Below are 19,960 nucleotides of genomic sequence, written 5' to 3'. Positions count from 1 at the left end.
ATTGGGGTTTGTCCACTAATTTAGGGAGCATATAAAGTTTTACTAAATTAATTGATTAAAAAAAGAGAACCATTCTACGTTAGTGTTGTATTAAATTTCTAACCACATTCTACGTTTGTATTAACGTATTATAAACTCTATTTTATGGTACATGGGCATCGTTTTAGTAAAACTTCATAACAGACAAATTTTGAAAAAAAATAAAAAAAATGAAAATATTGTTTAAATGCATATTTGTATTATTGTTGTCTCCGTTTCTCTAGAATAGCGATTTTATTGAGGTTTGTACTTTGATTTAGGAACATATGAAGTTTTACTAAATTAATTGGTAAAAAATAGAACGATTCCCATGTACCATGAAATAGAGTTTATAATACATTAATACAAATGTAGAATGTGGTTAGAAATTTTAAAACAAGACTAAAGATTATATGCGTCGGTTTATTAACCATTTACCGAAAAACTGAATATTTTGTAGGGGTTAACACTCAAATTTTGAGAAAAAATCAATAAAATGAAAATACTGTTTTTATTCTTATTTGTATCATGAACTAAAATATGACGATGGTTAGAGATGTTTGGAACCTTTGTTGTCTCCGTTTCTCTAGAATAACGATTTTATTGGGGTTTATCCTCTGATTTAGAGAGCATATGAAGTTTTACTAAATTAATTGACTAAAAAAAAAGAACGATGCCCATGTACCGTGAAATAGAGTTTATAATACATTAATACAAACATAGAATGTGGTTAGAAATTTTAAAACAACACTAAAGATTATATGCTTAGGTATATTAACTATTTACCAAAAAACTGAATATTTTGTAACCACAAAATTTGAGAAAAATTAAAAAAAAAATGAAAATATTTTTTTAATTCATGAACTAAAATACGATGATTGTTAGGGAGGTTTGGAACCTTTGTTGTCTCCGTTTCCCTAGAGTAGAATTTTATTGGGGTTTGTCCTCTGATTTGGGAGCATATGAAGTTTTACTAAATTAATTGTTTAAAAAACGAGAACGATGCCCATGTACCATGAAATAGAGTTTAGAATACATTAATGCAAATGTAGAATGTGGTTATAAATTTTAAAACAACACTAAAGATTATATGCTTCAATATATTAACTATTTACCGAAAAATCGAATATTTTGTAGGGGTTAACACACAAATTTTGAGAAAAATTCAAAAAATGAAAATATTGTTTAATGCATATTTTTATCATGAACTAACATATGATGATTGTTAGAGAGGTTTTGAACATTTGTTTTCTCCGTTCCTCTAGAATATTGATTTTATTGGGGTTTGTACACTAATTTAGGGAACATATGAAGTTTTACTAAATTAATTGATTAAAAAATGAGAACGATGCCCATGTACCATAAAATAGAGTTTATAATACATTAATGAAACGTAGAATGTGGCTAGAAATTTTAAAACAACACTAAAGATTATATGCTTAGGTATATTAACTATTTACCGAAAAACTGAATATTTTGTAGGGGGTTGGTTAACACAAAAAATTTGAGAAAAATTAAAAAAATGAAAATATTTTTTTAATTCATAGTTGTATCATGAACTAAAATATGATGATTGTTAGGTAGGTTGGAACCTTTTTTGTCTCCGTTTCCCTAGAGTAGCAATTTTATTGGGGTTTGTCCTCTGATTTGGGAGCCTATGAAGTTTTACTAAATTAATTGATTAAAAAAAAGAGAACGATGCCAATGTACCATGAAATAGAGTTTAGAATACATTAATACAAACGTAGAATGTGGTTAGAAATTTTAAAACAACACTAAAGATTATATGCTTCGGTATATTAACTATTTACCGAAAAACTGAATATTTTGTAGGGGTCAACACACAAATTTTGAGAAAAATTCAAAGAAATGAAAAAAAAAGTTTTAATGTATATTTGTATCATGAACTAACATATGATGATAGTTAGAGAGGTTTGGAACCTTTGTTGTCTCCGTTTCTCTAGAGTAGCGATTTTATTGGGGTTTGTACGTTGATTTAGGAACAAATGTAGTTTTACTAAATTAATTGATAAAAAAATAGAATGAAGCCCATGTACCATGAAATAGAGTTTATAATACATTAATACAAATGTAGAATGTGGTTAGAAATTTTAAAACAACACTAAAGATTATATGCGTCGGTATATTAACCATTTACCGAAAAACTGAATATTTTGTAGGGACACACAAATTTTGAGAAAAATTCAAAAAAATAAAAATATTGTTTTAATTCATATTGGTATCATAAACTAACATATGATGATTCTTAGAGAGGTTTGGAACCGTTATTGTCTCCGTCTCTCTAGAATGGCGATTTTATTTGGGTTTATTCACTCATATAGAGAACATATGAAGTTTTACTAAATTAATTGATAAAAAACAGAACGATGTCCATGTACCTTGAAATAGAGTTTAGAATACTTTAATACAAATGTAGAATGTGGTTAGAAAATATTAAAACAACACTAAAGATTATATGTTTCCGTATATTAACCTTTTACCGAAAAACTGAATATTTTGTAGGGGTTAACACACAAATTTTGAGAAAAATTCAAAAAAATGAAAATATTGTTTTAATGCATATTTTTATCATGAACTAACATATGATGATGGTTAGAGAGGTTTGAAACCTTTGTTGTCTCCGTCTCTTTAGAACAGCGATTTTATTGGGGTTTGTACACTATTTGGGAACATATGAAGTTTTACTACATTAATTGATAAAAAATATAATGATGCCCATGTATCTTGAAATAAAGTTTAGAATACATTAATACAAATTAGAATACATTAATACAAATGTAGAATATGGTTAGAAATTTTAAAACAACACGAAAGATTATAGGCTTCAGTATATTAACACAGATTTTGAGAAACATTAAAAAAAAATGAAAATATTATTTTAATGCATATTTGTATCATGAACTAACGTATGATAATGGTTAGAGAGGTTGGAACCTTTGTTGTCTCCGTTTCTCTAGAATAGCGATTCTATTGCGGATTGTCCACTTATTTAGGGAGCATATGAAGTTTTACTAAATTAATTGATAAAAAATAGAACGATGCCCATGTACCATGAAATTGAGTTTAGAATATATTAATACAAATGTAGAATGTGGTTAAATTTTAAACAACACTAAAGATTATATGCTTCGGTATATTAATCATTTACCGAAAACTGAATATTTTGTAGGGGTTAATATACAAATTTTGAGAAAAATTCAAAAAAAATAAAATATTGTTTTAATGCATTTGGTATCATGAACTAACATATGATAATGGTTAGAGAGGTTTGGAACCTTTGTTGTCTCCCTTTCTCTAGAATAGCGATTTTATTGGGGTTTGTACTCTAATTTAGGAACATGTGAAGTTTTAATAAATTAATTGATAAAAAAATAGAATGATGCCCATGTACAATGAAATAGAGTTTAGAATATATTAATAAAAATGTAGAACGTGGTTATAAATTTTAAAACAACAATAAATATTATATGCTTCGATATATTAACCTTTTCCCGAAAAACTGAATGTTTTATATGGGTTAACACACAAATTTTGAGAAAAAAATGAAAATATTGTTTTAATGCATATTTGTATCATGAACTAACATATGATGATTCTTAGAGAGGTTTGGAACCTTTGTTGTCTCTGTCTCTCTAGAATGGCGATTAATTCGTGTTTATTCACTGATGTAGAGAACATATGAAGTTTTACTAAATTAATTGATAAAAAACAGAACGATGTCCATGTACCATGAAATAGAGTTTAGAATACTTTAATACAAATATAAAATGTGGTTAGAAAATATTAAAACAACATTAAAGATTATATGTTTCCGTATATTAACCATTTACCGAAAAAACTGAATATTTTGTAGGGGTTAACACACAAATTTTGAGAAAAATTCAAAAAAATAAAAATATTGTTTTAATGCATATTTGTATCATGAACTGACATATGATGATGGTTAGAGAGGTTTGGAACCTTTGTTGTCTCCGTTTCTCTAGAATATAGCGATTTTATTGGGGTTTGTACACAGATTTACGAACATATGAAGTTTTACTAAATTAATAGATAGAAAAATATAATGATGCCCATGTACCATGAAATAGAGTTTAGAATACATTAATACAAATGTAGAATGTGGTTAGAAATTTTAAAACAACACTAAATATTATATGCTTCGGTATATTAACCGTTTACCGAAAAACTGAATGTTTTGTAAGGGTTAACACACAAATTTTGAGAAAAAAATAAAAATATTGTTTTAATGCATATTTGTATCATGACCTAACATATGATGATTCTTAGAGAGGTTTGCAACCTTTGTTGTCTCCGTCTCTCTAGAATGGCGATTTTATTTGGGTTTGTTCACTGTTATAGAGAACATATGAGGTTTTACTAAATTAATTGATAAAAAATATAATGATGCCCATGTACCTTGAAATAAAGTTTAGAATACATTAATACAAATGTAGAATATTGTTAGAAATTTTAAAACAACACGAAAGATTATAGGCTTCAGTATATTAACAATTTACCGAAAAATAGAATATTGTGTAGGGGTTAACACACAGATTTTGAGAAACATTAAAAAAAAATGAAAATATTATTTTAATGCATAGTTGTATCATGAACTAACATATGATAATGGTTAGATAGGTTTAGAACCTTTGTTGTCTCCGTTTCTCTAGAATAGCGATTTTATTGCGGATTGTCCACTGATTTAGGGAGCATATGAAGTTTTACTAAATTAATTGATAAAAAATAAAACGATGCCCTTGTACCATGAAATTGAGTTTAGAATACATTAATACAAATGTAGAATGTGGTTAGAAATTTTAAAACAGCACTAAAGATTATAGGCTTCAATATATTAACCGTTTACCGAACAAAACACACAAATTTTGAGAAAAAATAAAAAAAAAGAAAATATTGTTTTAATGAATATTTGTATCATTAACTAACATATGATGATGGTTAGAAAGTTTGGGAACCTTTGTTGTCTATTTTTTCTAGAATAGCGATTTTTGTTCGGGTTTGTCCATTGATTTATGGAGCATATGAAGTTTTACTAAATTAATTGATAAAAAATAGAACAATGTCCATATACATGAAAGAGAGTTTAGAATACATTAATACAAATTTAAAATGTGGTTCAAAATTTTAAAACAGCACTAAAGATTATAGGCTTCAGTATATTAACCATTTACCGAAAAGCTGAATATTTTGTAGGGGTTAGTTAACACACAGATTTTGAGAAAAATTCAAAAAAATGAAAATATTGTTTTAATCCATAGTTGTATCATGAACTAACATATGATGATTGTTAGAGAGGTTTGGAACCTTTGTTGTCTCCGTTTCTCTAGAATAGCGATTTTATTGGGGTTTGCCCACTGATTTAGTGAGCATATGAAGTTTTACTAAATTAGTTGATAAAAAAAAAATAGAACGATGCTCATGTACCATGAAAGAGAGTTTATAATACATTAATACAAATATAGAGTGTGGTTATAAATTTTAATAGAACACTAAAGATTATAGGCTTCAGTATATTAACCATTTACCAAAAAAGAGAATATTTTGTAGGGGTTAACACGTAGATTTTTGAGAAAAATTCAAAAAATATGACAATATTGTTTTAATGTATAGTTGTATTATTAAATAACATATGATGATGCTCAGAGAGGTTTGAAACCTTTGTTGTCTCTGTTTCTCTAGAATAACGATTTTATTGTGGTTTGTCAACTAATTTAGGGAGCACATGAAATTTTACTAAATTAATTGATAAAAAAATAGAACGATGTCCATGTACAATGAAAGAAAGTTTAAAATACATTAATACAAATGTACAATGTGGTTAAAAATTTTAAAACAACACTGAAGATTATAAGCTTCAGTATATTAACCGTTTACCGAAAAACTAAATATTTTGTAGGGGTTAACGCATAGATTTTGAGAAAAAATAAAAAAATGACAATATTGTTTTAATTCGTAGTTGTATCATGAACTAACATATGATGATAGTCAGAGAGGTTTGGAACCTTTGTTGTCTCTGTTTCTCTAGAATAGCGATTTTATTGTGGTTTATCCACTGATTTAGGGAGTGTATGAAGTTTTACTTAATTAATTGATAAAAAAAATAGAACGATGCCCATGTTCCATGAAATATAGTTTAGAATACATTTATACAAATGTAGAATGTGGTTAGAAATTTTCAAATAACACTTAAGATTATAAGCTTCAGTATATTATCCAGTTACCGAAAAACTGAATATTTTGTAGGGGTTAACACATAGATTTTGAGAAAAATTCAAAAAATATGATAATATTGTTTTAATGCATAGTTTTATCATGAACTAACATATGATGATAGGCAAAAGGGTTTTGAACCTTTGTTGTCTCCGTTTCTCTAGAATAGTGATTTTATTGTGGTTTATCCACTGATTTAAGGAGCATATGAAGTTTTACTAAATTAATTAATAAAAAAATAAAACGATACCAATGTACCGTGAAAGAGAGTTTATGATACACTAATACAAATGTTTAATGTGGTTAGAAATTTTAAAACAACACTAAAGATTATAGGCTTCAGTATATTAACCATTTACCGAAAAAACTGAATATTTTATAGGGGTTATAACACATAGATTTTGAGAAAAATTCGAAAAATATAACAATATTTTTTTAATGCATAGTTGTATCATGAACTAACATATGATGATGGCCAAAGAAGTTTGGAACCTTTGTTGTCTTTGTTTCTCTAGAATAACGATTTTATTGTTGTTTGTTAACTGATTTAGGGAGTATACGAAGTTTTACTAAATTGGTTGATAAAAAAATAGAACGGTGCCTATGTACCATGAAAGATAGTTTAGAATAAATTTATAAAAATGTAGAAAGTGGTTAGAAATTTTAAAACAACACTAAAGACTATAGGTTTCAGTATATTAACCATTTACCGAAAAAAATGAATATTTTGTAAGGGTTAACACATAGATTTTAAAAAAAAAATTAAAAAATATGATAATATTGTTTTAACTAATAGTTTTATCATGAACTATAGAGGTTTTAGACGAGAATAGATAAGTAGAGTGTAAAATAAAAAGGGCCTAACTTGAAAGATTTTAGATGAATGGGAGTGCAATAGAATTTCGCATGTGTAAAGGCCCACACAAAGAGCCCCACGTGAAAACCGGGTTTGGACTAGCATCATCATCGGTTTAGGTTCGCTTCGATTCGGGTTAATTCTCTTCTTCCACTCAAGACTCACTCTCTCTCCACTATTATATCATCCGCGGCTGTGAAAGTAAAGTTGTTTGGGTTTCATCAGAGTTTTGATTAATCGAAACAGAGAAGATGGCTCATCGAATCCTCCTGTTTGTGATCTTGTTGGTTTCTCTTTCAGGTTTGATTCGATTCTCTTTCTTTCTTTTTTTTTTTTTGTGATGCGGATCAATTAATCTAAAGTTGATTTTTTTTTTTTGTTTCTTCAGAAGTTGAGCCTGTTTCGTTCAAGATCACCAATCGTTGCCGGAACACCATCTGGCCCGGTTTTCTCTCCGGCGCCACCTCACCCCCTCTTCCCACTACTGGCTTTCGCCTCTCCCGTGGAAAATCCAAGTCCGTCACAATTCCGCCGTCGTGGTCCGGTCGTCTCTGGGCTCGAACCTTGTGCTCCCGAGATCCGAGCTCCGGTTCTTTCTCCTGCTTAACCGCTGACTGCGGCTCCGGTAAGGTCGAGTGTTCGGGCTCCGGAGCTAAACCTCCCGCAACGCTCGCCGAGTTCACCCTCAACGGCACCGGGGGACTAGACTTCTACGACGTCAGTCTCGTCGACGGCTACAACCTCCCGGTGCTAATCTTGCCCAAGAAAATCGTCCTTGGAGGATGCGGAGCCACCGGGTGTCTCGTTGACTTGAACGGCGCCTGTCCCAGAGACCTTAAGCTGGTGGCACGTGGGAGAAGGGGCGGCGTGGCGTGCCGCAGCGCCTGCGAGGCGTTCGGAGACCCGCGGTATTGCTGCAGCGATGCTTACGCCACGCCTGACACGTGTCAGCCTTCGGTATACTCGCTCTTCTTCAAGCACGCTTGTCCACGCGCCTACAGCTACGCGTATGACGACAAGACGAGCACCTACACTTGCGCCACCGGAGCAGACTACGTCATCATCTTCTGTCCGCCGCCGTATACAAGGTGAGATGAGATGGTACTACTGAACTTTAGCTAATAATAATAAGTGGAGTCGGGATGATTGATTGATGGGGGTATCAAATGAATACTTGGCGTTTACAACAGACAACTGTGTTGAGATTGTGTGTAATCAACTTAGCTTAGCAAGTAGTAGTATTTGATTTTATGAGTTGTGTTTTATGCAGCGCGAAGCTGTTAGGATCGAGGAAAGACGGGGCGACACTTCCGCTAGTAAACAAGAGCATGATACATTTGCAGTAGCTCCTCTTCTCATTCTTCTTTCAGGGCAGCAGATAGCAAAAAAATTATGTATAGAAAACGCCGCCGTCAAATGTGATACAACAACTACTAGTAGTACGGTAGACAAATTGTAAATGTTCTAATACTCTTATTTTGCCCCAATTCCTTTCTTGTTTCAGAAATAGTACATAGTTGTGTAGAAAAAAAGTGTCTTTAGCTTTTAAATCTTGCTTAAAAATGGGTTCAATACCACTATTTGGACTTTTCCCAAATAATGCTGTTAATGCACAGAAGCAGATGAAACCAATGTCTTGTGCTTGTTGTTCACCATTGTAAAGTAAATTCCCGAGTAGAGTGAATCGTCTTGTTGTAACTATTTTATAGAGTTAGAATTTTTTAAGTCTAGAGACATTTTCTCACATTCCAATTACACTACAAGACACTTATCACTTGAGACACATTTTCATTTGTCAAAAAAACTCTTATAATCTTAAACTAAAAAGAATCACTCTCCTTTTCTTATTTCATTTTTTTCCTAATTAAAATATGTAAAATTCAGTATAGTTTTAAAGAAATGATCAAAATAAAAAAATTACACATAAAATAATCATGATTTTTGTTAATTAGGCGGATCATTATTTATATGATATCGCACACGAAAAAAAAAATTTCTGTTTTTAAAATTATCTAATTAACTCTATACTCATTTTTTTATATTTTTTATATGATATCACACATTCGTAAAAAAATAGATAGTTTAAGATGCAAAAAAAAAAAATATTTACTTAATGAATATAATATGAAAAAATATTACAAATACATCATTTAATAAAATAAATAATTAAAAACTGAAAATTCATACCCGCGCGTCAGCGCGGGTCAGAGTCTAGTTCCAATTACACTACAAGACACTTATCACTTGAGACATACTTTCATTTGTCAAAAAAACTCTTATAACCTTAAACTAAAAAGAATCTCTCTCCTTTTCTTATTTTTTTTTTCTACTTTATGTTTTCATTTACTTTTATCTCAAGTTTTAAAATATATTAAACAAAAATAACACTCATTATAAACTATATATAAAATTCTCTATCTTTTAAGATCTATTTTCATATATATATTATGAAAATATTAATGTGTAAACAAAACTAAATGTGGATGTGGACACCAAAGCGTGGATAACATAATTATAAATTAGTTGTGGACACGTATATCTTAACAGAATTATAAATTAATTATAAACTAGTCGTGGACATGGACAATATTCCTTCGATTCCATTCATCATCTCGGGATCTAAATTCAACTGTAATCAAATTTGCATCAATCCACATCATAACGAAGTGCAGATCCCTTAGTTCGAAAATCTCTGACATGCAAGATCTATTACTCTCCGACAGAAGGTAAACACTTCTTCGATTTTTCTCTCTGTTCATACTCACAATATCATCTCTTTCTCATCTTGATTGAAGTTTAATTACAGATAATTTATCAATTGGGCTGAAGAAGCCAAGTGCTCGTGTTGGAGACGACGAACCCACTGCTTCACTCTCGTTGGTGGTGGTACTAAATCTAAGGAGAAAGCCGCTCAAATAGTTGGTTAGTAGGAGTTTTAGTAAAATGAAAATTTCAATATTATCTTTTGTAATGAATCTCAGAAGGTCCATACGGGAGAGAAGAATAAAAAAAATAGAGGAGTTTCTATGCAAATCAATGGTATCCCTTAGAAGTTCTTTGCAGTGACAACCAATTGTATCAAAAACATATGTATTGGCTTTGTATCAGTCCACAACTTGTCGTATCAAAACAAAGAAGTTAGATATGGACAAAAAAAAATTCTTTTGGTGAGGGTTTTAATAACAGAGTCCGTGTCCATGTTTTGTGGTATAATTTTAGTAACATGAATCCATGTCTGTATAGTTTTATGGAATCAAACAGAGAGTTTGTCCACGTTATCTACTATAAACACATTAACATCGCATGTCCACATATTACTCATCATTCATCCACACATCACCCGTCCACAAATCACCCAACCACGCATCACCCGTCCACAAATCACCCATCCACATATTATTTGAGTGTCCACAAGTGTCGTTTCCATTAAGGGCAAAATTGTCCATAATTTGTCGCTGGCCCACAACAAAGTGTGTCACATGTAAGAAGTGTCTCTAGGTGTAATAGAAAGTCAAAAAGTGTCCCTTAGCGTAATCAACTCTTGTCCATGCGGATTATAAATAGACAAAAATCACATGACCAATGGGTAATGGGCTTTAATGGATTTGGACTATGTGGACATGGACGGTCCAATGGTCACAAAAAGCTAATGTTTCTAAAATCCGAGTTTTCCCGCCAAAATCGCAAAATCGATTTTTTCCGCTAAAATCTTAATATTAAGATTTTTTGTCAAAACCATAAAATCAAGTATTCCAGCTAAAACCGCAAAATCAAATTTTTCGCCAAAACCGCAAAATCGAGGTTTCTTGCCAAAATCGTAAAATCGAGTTTTCCCGCCAAAACCAAAAATTGATTTTTTCCGCCAAAACCAAAAATTGATTTTTTTCCGCCAAAACCGGAAATCGAGTTTTTCCGCCAAAACCACAAAATCGAGTTTTCCCGCCAAAACCGCAAAATCGAGTTTTCCCGCCAAAATCGCAAAATCGATTTTTCCCGCTAAAACCAAAAATCGAGTTTTCCCGCCAAAACCGCAAAATCGAGTTTTTCCGCTAAAACCGCAAAAATCGAGCTTACCCGTTAAAACTTCAAAATCAGGGTTTCTCGCCAAAATCGGAAAATCTGATTTTTTTACTAAAACCGAAAAATCGATTTTCCCCGCCACAATCACAAAATTGACTTTTCCGCCAAAACCGCAAAATTTAAACTTTTCTTATATGGTCTATTATGGACTCCATGGCAGCCCATGTAAACACGGGTGTTAGTGGGTCTGGTCCTTAATGAACATGGTTCTTAATGGACATGGTCACTTTCTGACCGCAAACAATAAATGGACAAATGGATATAGGCTAAGGGACGTGGGCTAACCCAGTTTACGGCTCTACCGGTAGTCTCCCGGCAATAAGAGACCATCTATCAACAAAAAAAAGTGATATTATTTGCTACAATTTTAGAACATGGAATTTCCAAGTTTTGTTTTGTTTGTTTGCATGAACTATATATATATATATATATAAAGTGATCCATGGAGACTAGAAATTAATCAGGTACTCACTTGTTGCCAAGAAGGCTATGGAGTTTGATGATGAGCGCGTCCTCTTCCTTGGCAAAGTTTCCACGCTTAAGGTCAGGCCGGAGATAGTTTATCCACCGGAGACGGCAGCTTTTGCCACACCGGAGAAGGCCGGCGGCTTTGGGGAGAGATCACCAGCAGTCTTCGCCATGAGCTTTAATGTAAGCTATGAGCCTCTCATCCTCTTCTTTCGTCCATGCTCCTTTGTTTGTGTGAGCTTTTTCACAACACGGTGACCTTCCCATACTTTCTGTTTTTTTTTGTGGTTTAGATCTTATATTCTTGATAGGAAATCTTGCATTTACATACTATTTAAAGAGGTATGAATCGATCAAGTGTATTCTTGTTATTATATATATATATGTATTCGGATTGGCTTTTAGCGAGGGTTTTGGCTAAAATTGGTACAAAAGGGACTAAGTTATTTTTTGTGTAGTTAATTTACAAAAAAAAAAGTTATTTTTTTGTGTAGTGGAAAAAGATTGAAGTATCCAGAGGGGCACTTGGACTCTGGCTTTGGTTGAAGATTCAAACCTTTGGTGTATAGGGTTTTGACTTAAAGATAGTGAGGGATACATGTATATATTATATACACGTAGATAGATGCAATTGCTTCTAGATATGAGAGAGAGAGAGAGAGAGAGAGAGAGAGAGAGAGAGAGAGAGAGAGAGAGAGAGAGAGAGAGAGAGAGAGAGAGAGAGAGAGAGAGAGAGAGAGAGAGAGAGAGAGAGAGAGAGAGAGAGAGAGAGAGAGAGAGAGAGAGAGAGAGAGAGAGAGAGAGAGAGAGAGAGATGAACCTCTAATTGCTTCTAGATGTGAGTTGGTGGGATGGATGTGAATGAGTAGTGTATGGGTTGGTGGCCTTTCGTTTTGGTACAATAGTGAGAAGCTTGACATATATGTTCTTTTTTTTTTTTTTGATTATCTGGAGGTTCCGGAGAGAAGGCCCATAATCTCCCGGGCCCGGGATCCGGCAGGCACTGATTCCATGGGGACAAGGCCCATACCATAAATCACTTCACTCTACCCACAACACTTTTACTCACAAACTACTTTAGTTTGAACTTATTTCCAACTAATTGACCCAAAAGAAAATAAATTATCAGTTTAGTCCCCAGGAGATCAAGAATCATGCTAAAGATGGAGATTAATGGTGGCACTTCGGCTGCTACTCCTACAGCCACCTCTACCAGTCTATACCGTTACAGTCAATCTATCAGTCTATACCTAATCTACGAAAAAATCAAGTTTTAAGCTCTTCTGTTTCTTCTATCTTCTCCATTTTTCTTTTTGTATTTTATATAAATAAGAGACATGTACATATTATGCGGAGGAATCTCCATTTTCTACAAGTTAGAAATTTGGAAGTTTCTGGATAGGAATAGTCTAAATAGTTGGATAAGTGTTCTTCCAAAAACATATAATTGGATCATATTGTTTCAGTTTTATATCTGTCTTTTAAGGTTAAAAGTTAGTAGTTTGGTGCTTAAAAGAAAAAAAGTTAGTAGTTTGACAATATCTACTCCCGTCTACATTGACTCTTATTTATCAATGTAGTAATTGATAAGTATGAAAAATGATGCACAATCCTTATTGTTAATCTTAATACTTAATAGTAATTTAACGTGAATCATTTCATTTTTATGACAAAAAACTAAGCATTTCATTTGGTATGATTTATATATTTTCGGCAATTTGGCAACGTATATCTTATAAAACCAGAATTTTCAACAAGCTTCAAACTGTAATTTAAATAGAAAATGTAGCTGATTATACTTTCTATAAGAAATATATTCAGATAAAATTGAAATTGTTGAATAAAATTTTCACTTTTCGAGAATAAATACAGTTCTTAAACACGTGAGATTATCTTGTTGTTCTTTTGTCATTATCCCACAAGATATCACACATCATGAGTAGTGATCTCTACTAAATTTATTATTTACTCAGTAGTCATCAACATAATGAGTAATGACTCCTAATTAACTTTTACTAGGTGGTTGTCCGTGAATTCGCGGATATAAATATTGTATGAAAATATATACTATTATGTATACAATGTCATAAATTCTGAACAATAATTATAAACATTAAAAATATAATTTTAACTTTAGATAGTTTGAAAAACAGTCATAAAGTTTCTATATATTTGATGTAAAATAACAATGAATATTTAGTAATAACAAATGCTTGTGAAATTATATATGTAATTATCACATTAACTTCTCCAACACATATTATGCATCTTATTCAAGGTCTTCTTGTTTTTCTCGTCATTATTTCGTTCATTTTTATTAAATTTTTGCTAATGTTTTCCTAATGTTTTACATATTTTTTGCCAAATATTTATTTCTCTCTATAAATAATAATACAAAACATACAATCAATGAACCAAAAATTCATTTTAGAATTATTGTCAATCATAACATTAACTTATTCTGTCTATTATTTGACTTAAATGCAAAACATATTTTTAAATCAATGTTTTCACATGTTCCGTTAAATATAATTCATTCAATCTTCAAATCTTAATTATTTATAAAACATATATGGACATTCAGTTCTTACATTGTTAACTGAACTAGAAGATGAACTACAACATGATATAGGCGAACACAACAAGAAAGAGAATTTCGAAGGACCTAGAATCAAAACCGGTGGATGGTGTGGTGATATAGCCTCCTCCTAGCGGTGTTGGTGGTCCGGTTGATGGGGTGGGGGATGGATTGACAGTAACTGGAACATCAACACCCGGAATAATAGTGAAGGGTGGGCTTTTCCCTTTCGGAGGGCGTTGGCTATAACCTCCACCTCGGCTATAAAAAAAAGCAATTAAAACCAAGAATCGTTATTAACGTTGGAAACTCGTTAAAAAAAAGAAGCAAAGAACCATTGAAATTTACCCTAGTGTAGGATCTATTGGAGAGGCAGTTAGAGAGGCAGTTGGAGTGGCATTACAACCTCCACCTCTGCTATAAAAAAAAGCAATTAAAATCAAGAATCGCTATTAATGTTGGAAACTCTTTAAAAGAAAAAAAGCAAAGCCCAGATTAAAGATATGGCAGTGGCTTACTTTCATAACCTATTGGGTTCCAAAGACTCTGAAGTGGTTTCTATATCTGAGGAAGAACTGAGAGATTTGCTACCATATAGATGTCCTCCTGAGGTAGCATATAAGCTCATTCTCTTACCTTCAGATGAAGAGATTATAGGAATCTTGAAGGGGATTCCTAAGAACAAAGCACCAGGCCCTGATGGGTTTGCCGCAGAGTTCTTTTGGGAGGCATGGGAAGTTGTTGGGCGGGATGCAGTGGAAGCCATAAGAGAGTTTTTTCACGCGGGTAGGATGCTAAAGCAGTTTAACGCTACAACAATTGCTCTTATTCCAAAAGTTATAGGAGCGGATCAGTTATCAGCTTTCAGGCCTATATTGTTATGCTCCACGGTCTATAAAGTCATCGCAAGGGTTCTGAAGAAGAAACTAAAGATGTGTGTCTCAGATATAATGCAGAGAAATCAAGTTGGGTTTGTTCAGGATAGTTTGTTGTGCGAGAATGTGTTATTGGCCTCCGAGTTAGTAAAGGACTTTCACTGTCAAGGGCAGACAACAAGAGGTTGTCTGAAGATCGACATAACCTCTGAAGATCGACATCTCAAAAGCTTACGACAACCTGATAAATGTAGTAGTACAAAATTTTCAAACATATGTTAAAATTTTAAGAACTATAAACATGTGTTTAATATATTTTACATGCTTAGCAATTTCATCACATTTACCGATAATTGCGACTGTGCTCACTTAAAGCTAGCCGATCGTTCTTCGCTACAAGAAACTAGGTTACAAATGATTAACCGTGCTCACTTTTCCAGTCCCCTGGACAAGATTAATGAGAATGCGCCAAAACCAGTTTTAGCCTGAAAAACTTGAATTGGTTCATTTGTTTCAAAGATAAATTGTAGGAGGATACTTTCTCTAGAGGAGGAAGAACGGAGTTGTGGTGATACGATTGAGTCGTCGGAACTAAGACATAGTTATGGAGATGAGTGCTTTTCTCTGGAGGTGTGTTTGAGAGAAATTCGTGAAAAAGATTGAAATATCCATATATTTTAGATTTGAATAATCTAAATGAAACATGGTTGGGTTTGTAATTATGAAAATTCATTAAGTCCTTACATGTTTTTTACTCGTTTTCTGATTAAAAAAATATTCAGAAGAAAATTATCTTTAGATCTGGGGCATATTACCATTTTTGATAAAGTTCTAGGACATTTATTAATTCAATTTATTAAAAATGTCAATGTAATATTTATTTAATCTTATTTTATTTTAGATAGCTTTAATTCAATATTTTTATAATAATATTTTCCCAAACCAGGTAAATGTAAAACAAAGAAACAAAATATCCATAAAACTAAGATATGAAAACTATATATGTATATAACATATTAAGAGATGATTGGTTGGATTATAGCAATTTTTTTATAAACCAACATGTAAATATTTATATTCATACATGTAACATGAGAACATAATGATACTTAATACAATTTTATTTAATTATCATAATTATAAATTGTCGAATTACTTGAAACCTGTAAAACAATTATTTATTTATTTTTTATAAACCTATTAAATATGAGTTCAAAAATTAATACCATGTCAATAAAAATACACAGCGCGAATGAATAGAAAAAACATTTCACTTGCTCTAAATAAATCACGCGTAGAGTGCGTGAGACCATAAGACCATCCGCAACGGTCGAAATGGCCATTATCTTAGCGCGAATTCTTAGGCAAAACCTAAAAAAATAATCGTAATATTTTTACTTTAGGTAAGAAAGAGTCCTTAGGGAAGGAGGTTTAAGGATTAATCCTTAAGTGTGTGGCATCACGTGATAGGCTAGCGGAAGGGGTGTGTTCCGCGTGGGGGAAAAAGAATCATTTGGTTTGTCGATCACGAAAAAAAAAGAGCTCTCGCGATATCAAAGGCGATTCGGCGACTGGAGAAGGGTGAAGGTAAATCGGAGCTTTCACGTTTTTTTTTGCATTTGGAGTTGTTGCATGTTGAGTCATCTGGTATTAGGGTTCTATCGAGGGGTTTTAATCGATTTCGGTTCTCAAATCGAGTTGGGGATTTTTTCGAATTAGGGTTTTCGTCTGGATTTGTTCATCGCGCGTCGGTTATTTGTTGTTTTCGTCGTTATTAAGGGTCGGGATAGAGTTATTAAGGAGTGGATTGAGTTCTTTATCGATTTAAGTCTTGGGTATAGGTTTCTAAATCGATAAGTTTTTGTTGTTGCAGGTGTTGAAATGGAGGAAGAATTAAGAGATATGAAAGCCCGGAAAGATTACTACAACATGCTTCATGCCGTTTCAGATGCGCAACAAGGTATTCCTCAATTCTGCCCCTGTGGAGCACTGACGAAGGAAGTCGTTGATGAAGACGACAATTATGACTACCTCCCTGGGAAGAGATACTTCATCTGCTGTGAGTTCGAGGTATTAAGTTTTCTCTCTTACTAAATTTCTTCTTCTTTGAAATGAATTTGCAGTTTGATAATGGTAATTATGTTTTGGCAGAATGACGGGATGCATTTCAGGCAACCATGGGTTACGGGTATGCAACAAGAGGTTGAGAGGTTCAAAAAAGTATTCAACGAGCAGGAAAAGCTGAAGAGAGAATGCGAGGCGCTTAAGGTGAGTGGAAATATAAATTGTAACATGTTTGTGCTGGTTTGTAACGCAACCTGTGTAACAAAAAGATTGGTTTGTCTGATATATGTTCAGGAGCAGGTGAAGATGCTGCATTTGCGTCTGAATGAACTTGAGAGCAGCCATTCGAAGGTTAGTGTGTAAACCTATTTGCGTAACTTTAGCTAGATAGTTTAGCTAGATAGTTTTTAAAACTCTAGGTAGATAGTTTTTAAAACTTTATAGTTGAAACTTTATAGTTCAACTTTATAGTTCAAACTAGTATAACTTTTTGTTGTGATTTCGAAAGTGATTTGATATGTTATAAATGAAAAGTAAACCCGTCTTTAATTGTGTCTAACTGCTTATTTTTAATGGTGATAACACCATTTAAGTGTCTTTAGCTGTAATGAGAAGACAGTTTCCTACTAGAAGTTAATTCATTTTCGTAAATAATCCCCTATTTAGAGCCACTCCCTTTGTTTAGAGTCCAGTAAAACATAGTATTCTTCCTAAATGGCAAACTCCTCCACAAGTTTTATTAACCTTTTAGCGAGCCAAGGGGTTATTGACCTTGACTCATCAGAACCTCCGTGCGTTAGCAGTCAAGGGGTAGCCAGCCAATGTTTCGATGAGGCTACGGTAAAAGAGAGGAGAAAATGGTCACCAAAGGAGGATATAATCCTCATTGGTGCTTGGCTCAACACGAGCAAAGACCCAATAGTTAGTAACGAACAGAAAGACCTTGCGTTTTGGAAGAGGATAGTAGAGAACTACAACTCCAGTCCTTTACTGGTTGGTACAATCCCCCGCGAACTTGGGCAAGTCAAGCAACGATGGGCCAGGATCAACGATTTGGTGTGTAAGTTTTCTGGTAGCTACGAGATGGCACTGAGGGAGCAGAGAAGCGGGCAAAATGACAACGATGTGATGAAGGCTGCATTGGAGATCTTCTTCAATGACAAGGGCTTTAAGTTCAACTTGGAACATGCCTGGAGAGAGCTTAGGCATGATGTCAAATGGTGCTCCACCTTTCTCGGGAAGGACAGTGGGAAAGACAAGCACAAAACAGGTGCTTCTGATGCGGGAGGGTCAGTGACAGAGCCACAAGAGAGACCCATAGGAGCGAAGGCAGCTAAGGCTGCTGGTAAGAGGAAGAAAATAGGAAAAGAAGAAGAATTAGGACAACTTAAAGATTTGATGGAGACCAAAAGGCAAATCTCAAATCAGAGTTTGCTTGCAAGTTTGCTTGCTAAAACCGACCCACTTACTGAGATGGAATTAGCTCTGAAAATGAAATTAATGTCTGAGATGTTGTGATGGTTTGTTAACGCTTACTTACTGTTGTTTACTTGTCTTTTTACTCATGCTTACGAATCTCATTTTACGTGTTTCAGGTGAAGAAGAAGCAAATGTGAGCCAAGTCACGGGTTGTCTGGAAAGCTGCTGTGTGTTTTGTTTGTTTCTGCGACTGTTTTCATGTGAACCAAGTCACGGGTTGTCTGTAACCCTTGGCTTTATAACTCTGCTGTTTCGGCTTTGTAACTCTACTACTCTTCTTCTCAAAAAACTTGTATCTCTCTGCTTTCAGTTTGTTATCTTTGCATCGGAATCTCTACTATTGTAAGCTCTCTGTTTCTTGAACTAGAAGTTGTTGTCGGTTTAAAACCATAGGTCTCTGCTCTTCTTCTATCTCGTGTTTCTTATAGCTCTCTGGTCTTTCGGTTTATCTTTTAAAGAACTAGATAATCACTTGATCGTTTTCTTATAGCATCACTTGTTTTTTTTTAAAGAACTTGGTCATCACTTTAATGAACTTGATCGTCACTTGATTAGTATTTATTTTTTTGTTGTCACCAAGATTAGAAACACCTGATATCCATCGCCATTAGCAGCAATTAAACTTTTGTTGGTCATTTATATCATTAAACTAGTTCAGAAAAAAGTCTCAAGAAAAAAAAAACTAGCTTAGAAAAGCACTTGTCTTTTTTGTAAGTGGTTGAAGAGATGATCGCAGACGTAATATATATAGTTTTATGGATTGTTTCATTAATTGGCACTATATTTTTTAACCATGCCACTATATTTTTTATAATTGTTTCATTACTTGTTGTTTTATTTAAAGGATTACCAAATATGGAAGAAGAAGTCGATCGCAGATTGAATGCGGCTTTGGATGAAGCTGTCGATGAATATTTTGAAGATACATTCAACAACATTGCGAACAACCAAACAAAGAAATAGAGCAAACGTGCATATGTCGAACGCAACCGCGAAGAGGGTCATACCCGACTATGGAATGACTACTTTACTGAAAATCCGACATTTCCCCCTAATTTATTCAGACGGCGTTTCCGCATGAACAAGGCTGTTTTCATGCGTATAGTCGATCGCCTCTCGAAAAATTTTCCATTCTTTCAACAAAGAAGAGATGCAACAGGGAGGTTAGGTCTATCTCCACTACAAAAGTGTATTGCGGCAATTCGCATGCTTGCTTATGGCTGTGCTGCTGACGCCGTTGACGAATATCTCCGACTAGGAGAAAGCACAGCACTTTCATGTTTAAGCAATTTC

At 33.3% G+C, this 19,960-nt stretch overlaps 2 protein-coding genes across 3 annotated transcripts; both read left to right on the top strand.

The window, feature by feature from the left end:
• The first annotated feature begins 7,157 nt into the window (after window positions 1-7,157).
• Window positions 7,158-8,755, top strand: LOC106416206 (thaumatin-like protein 1b). Its single transcript, XM_048777384.1, has 3 exons — window positions 7,158-7,423; window positions 7,512-8,211; window positions 8,394-8,755. Exons 1-3 carry the CDS (start codon window positions 7,375-7,377, stop codon window positions 8,467-8,469), a joined length of 825 nt encoding a protein of 274 aa, XP_048633341.1. The 5' UTR covers window positions 7,158-7,374; the 3' UTR covers window positions 8,470-8,755.
• A 6,739-nt stretch (window positions 8,756-15,494) lies between these two features.
• Window positions 15,495-19,057, top strand: LOC111202016. 2 transcript variants are annotated; one of them, XM_022694383.2, is made up of 5 exons: window positions 15,495-16,711; window positions 16,998-17,194; window positions 17,276-17,392; window positions 17,483-17,539; window positions 18,784-19,057. In XM_022694383.2, exons 2-5 carry the CDS (start codon window positions 17,006-17,008, stop codon window positions 18,802-18,804), a joined length of 384 nt encoding a protein of 127 aa, XP_022550104.1. In that variant the 5' UTR covers window positions 15,495-16,711; window positions 16,998-17,005; the 3' UTR covers window positions 18,805-19,057. The 2 variants fall into 2 exon arrangements, with proteins under 2 accessions (XP_022550104.1, XP_048633332.1); XM_048777375.1 differs by lacking the exon at window positions 15,495-16,711 and having other exon boundaries at window positions 16,748-17,194.
• The last annotated feature ends 903 nt before the right edge of the window (window positions 19,058-19,960 follow it).

The sequence above is a fragment of the Brassica napus genome, chromosome A1 (genome assembly GCF_020379485.1).
Source record: "Brassica napus cultivar Da-Ae chromosome A1, Da-Ae, whole genome shotgun sequence".
Classification (NCBI taxonomy): domain Eukaryota; kingdom Viridiplantae; phylum Streptophyta; class Magnoliopsida; order Brassicales; family Brassicaceae; genus Brassica; species Brassica napus.
This window is presented reverse-complemented; position numbering and strand designations above follow the sequence as displayed.

Excerpts from the sequence above, each read along its gene's own strand:
- LOC106416206 (XM_048777384.1), top strand. The coding sequence starts at position 7,375 with ATGGCTCATCGAATCCTCCTGTTTGTGATCTTGTTGGTTTCTCTTTCA. Across the intron at positions 7,424-7,511 it reads CTTGTTGGTTTCTCTTTCAG|AAGTTGAGCCTGTTTCGTTC; the intron begins GTTTGATTCGAT and ends TTGTTTCTTCAG. Across the intron at positions 8,212-8,393 it reads TGTCCGCCGCCGTATACAAG|CGCGAAGCTGTTAGGATCGA; the intron begins GTGAGATGAGAT and ends TGTTTTATGCAG.
- LOC111202016 (XM_022694383.2), top strand. The coding sequence starts at position 17,006 with ATGGAGGAAGAATTAAGAGATATGAAAGCCCGGAAAGATTACTACAAC. Across the intron at positions 17,195-17,275 it reads TCATCTGCTGTGAGTTCGAG|AATGACGGGATGCATTTCAG; the intron begins GTATTAAGTTTT and ends ATGTTTTGGCAG. Across the intron at positions 17,540-18,783 it reads TTGAGAGCAGCCATTCGAAG|GTGAAGAAGAAGCAAATGTG; the intron begins GTTAGTGTGTAA and ends TACGTGTTTCAG.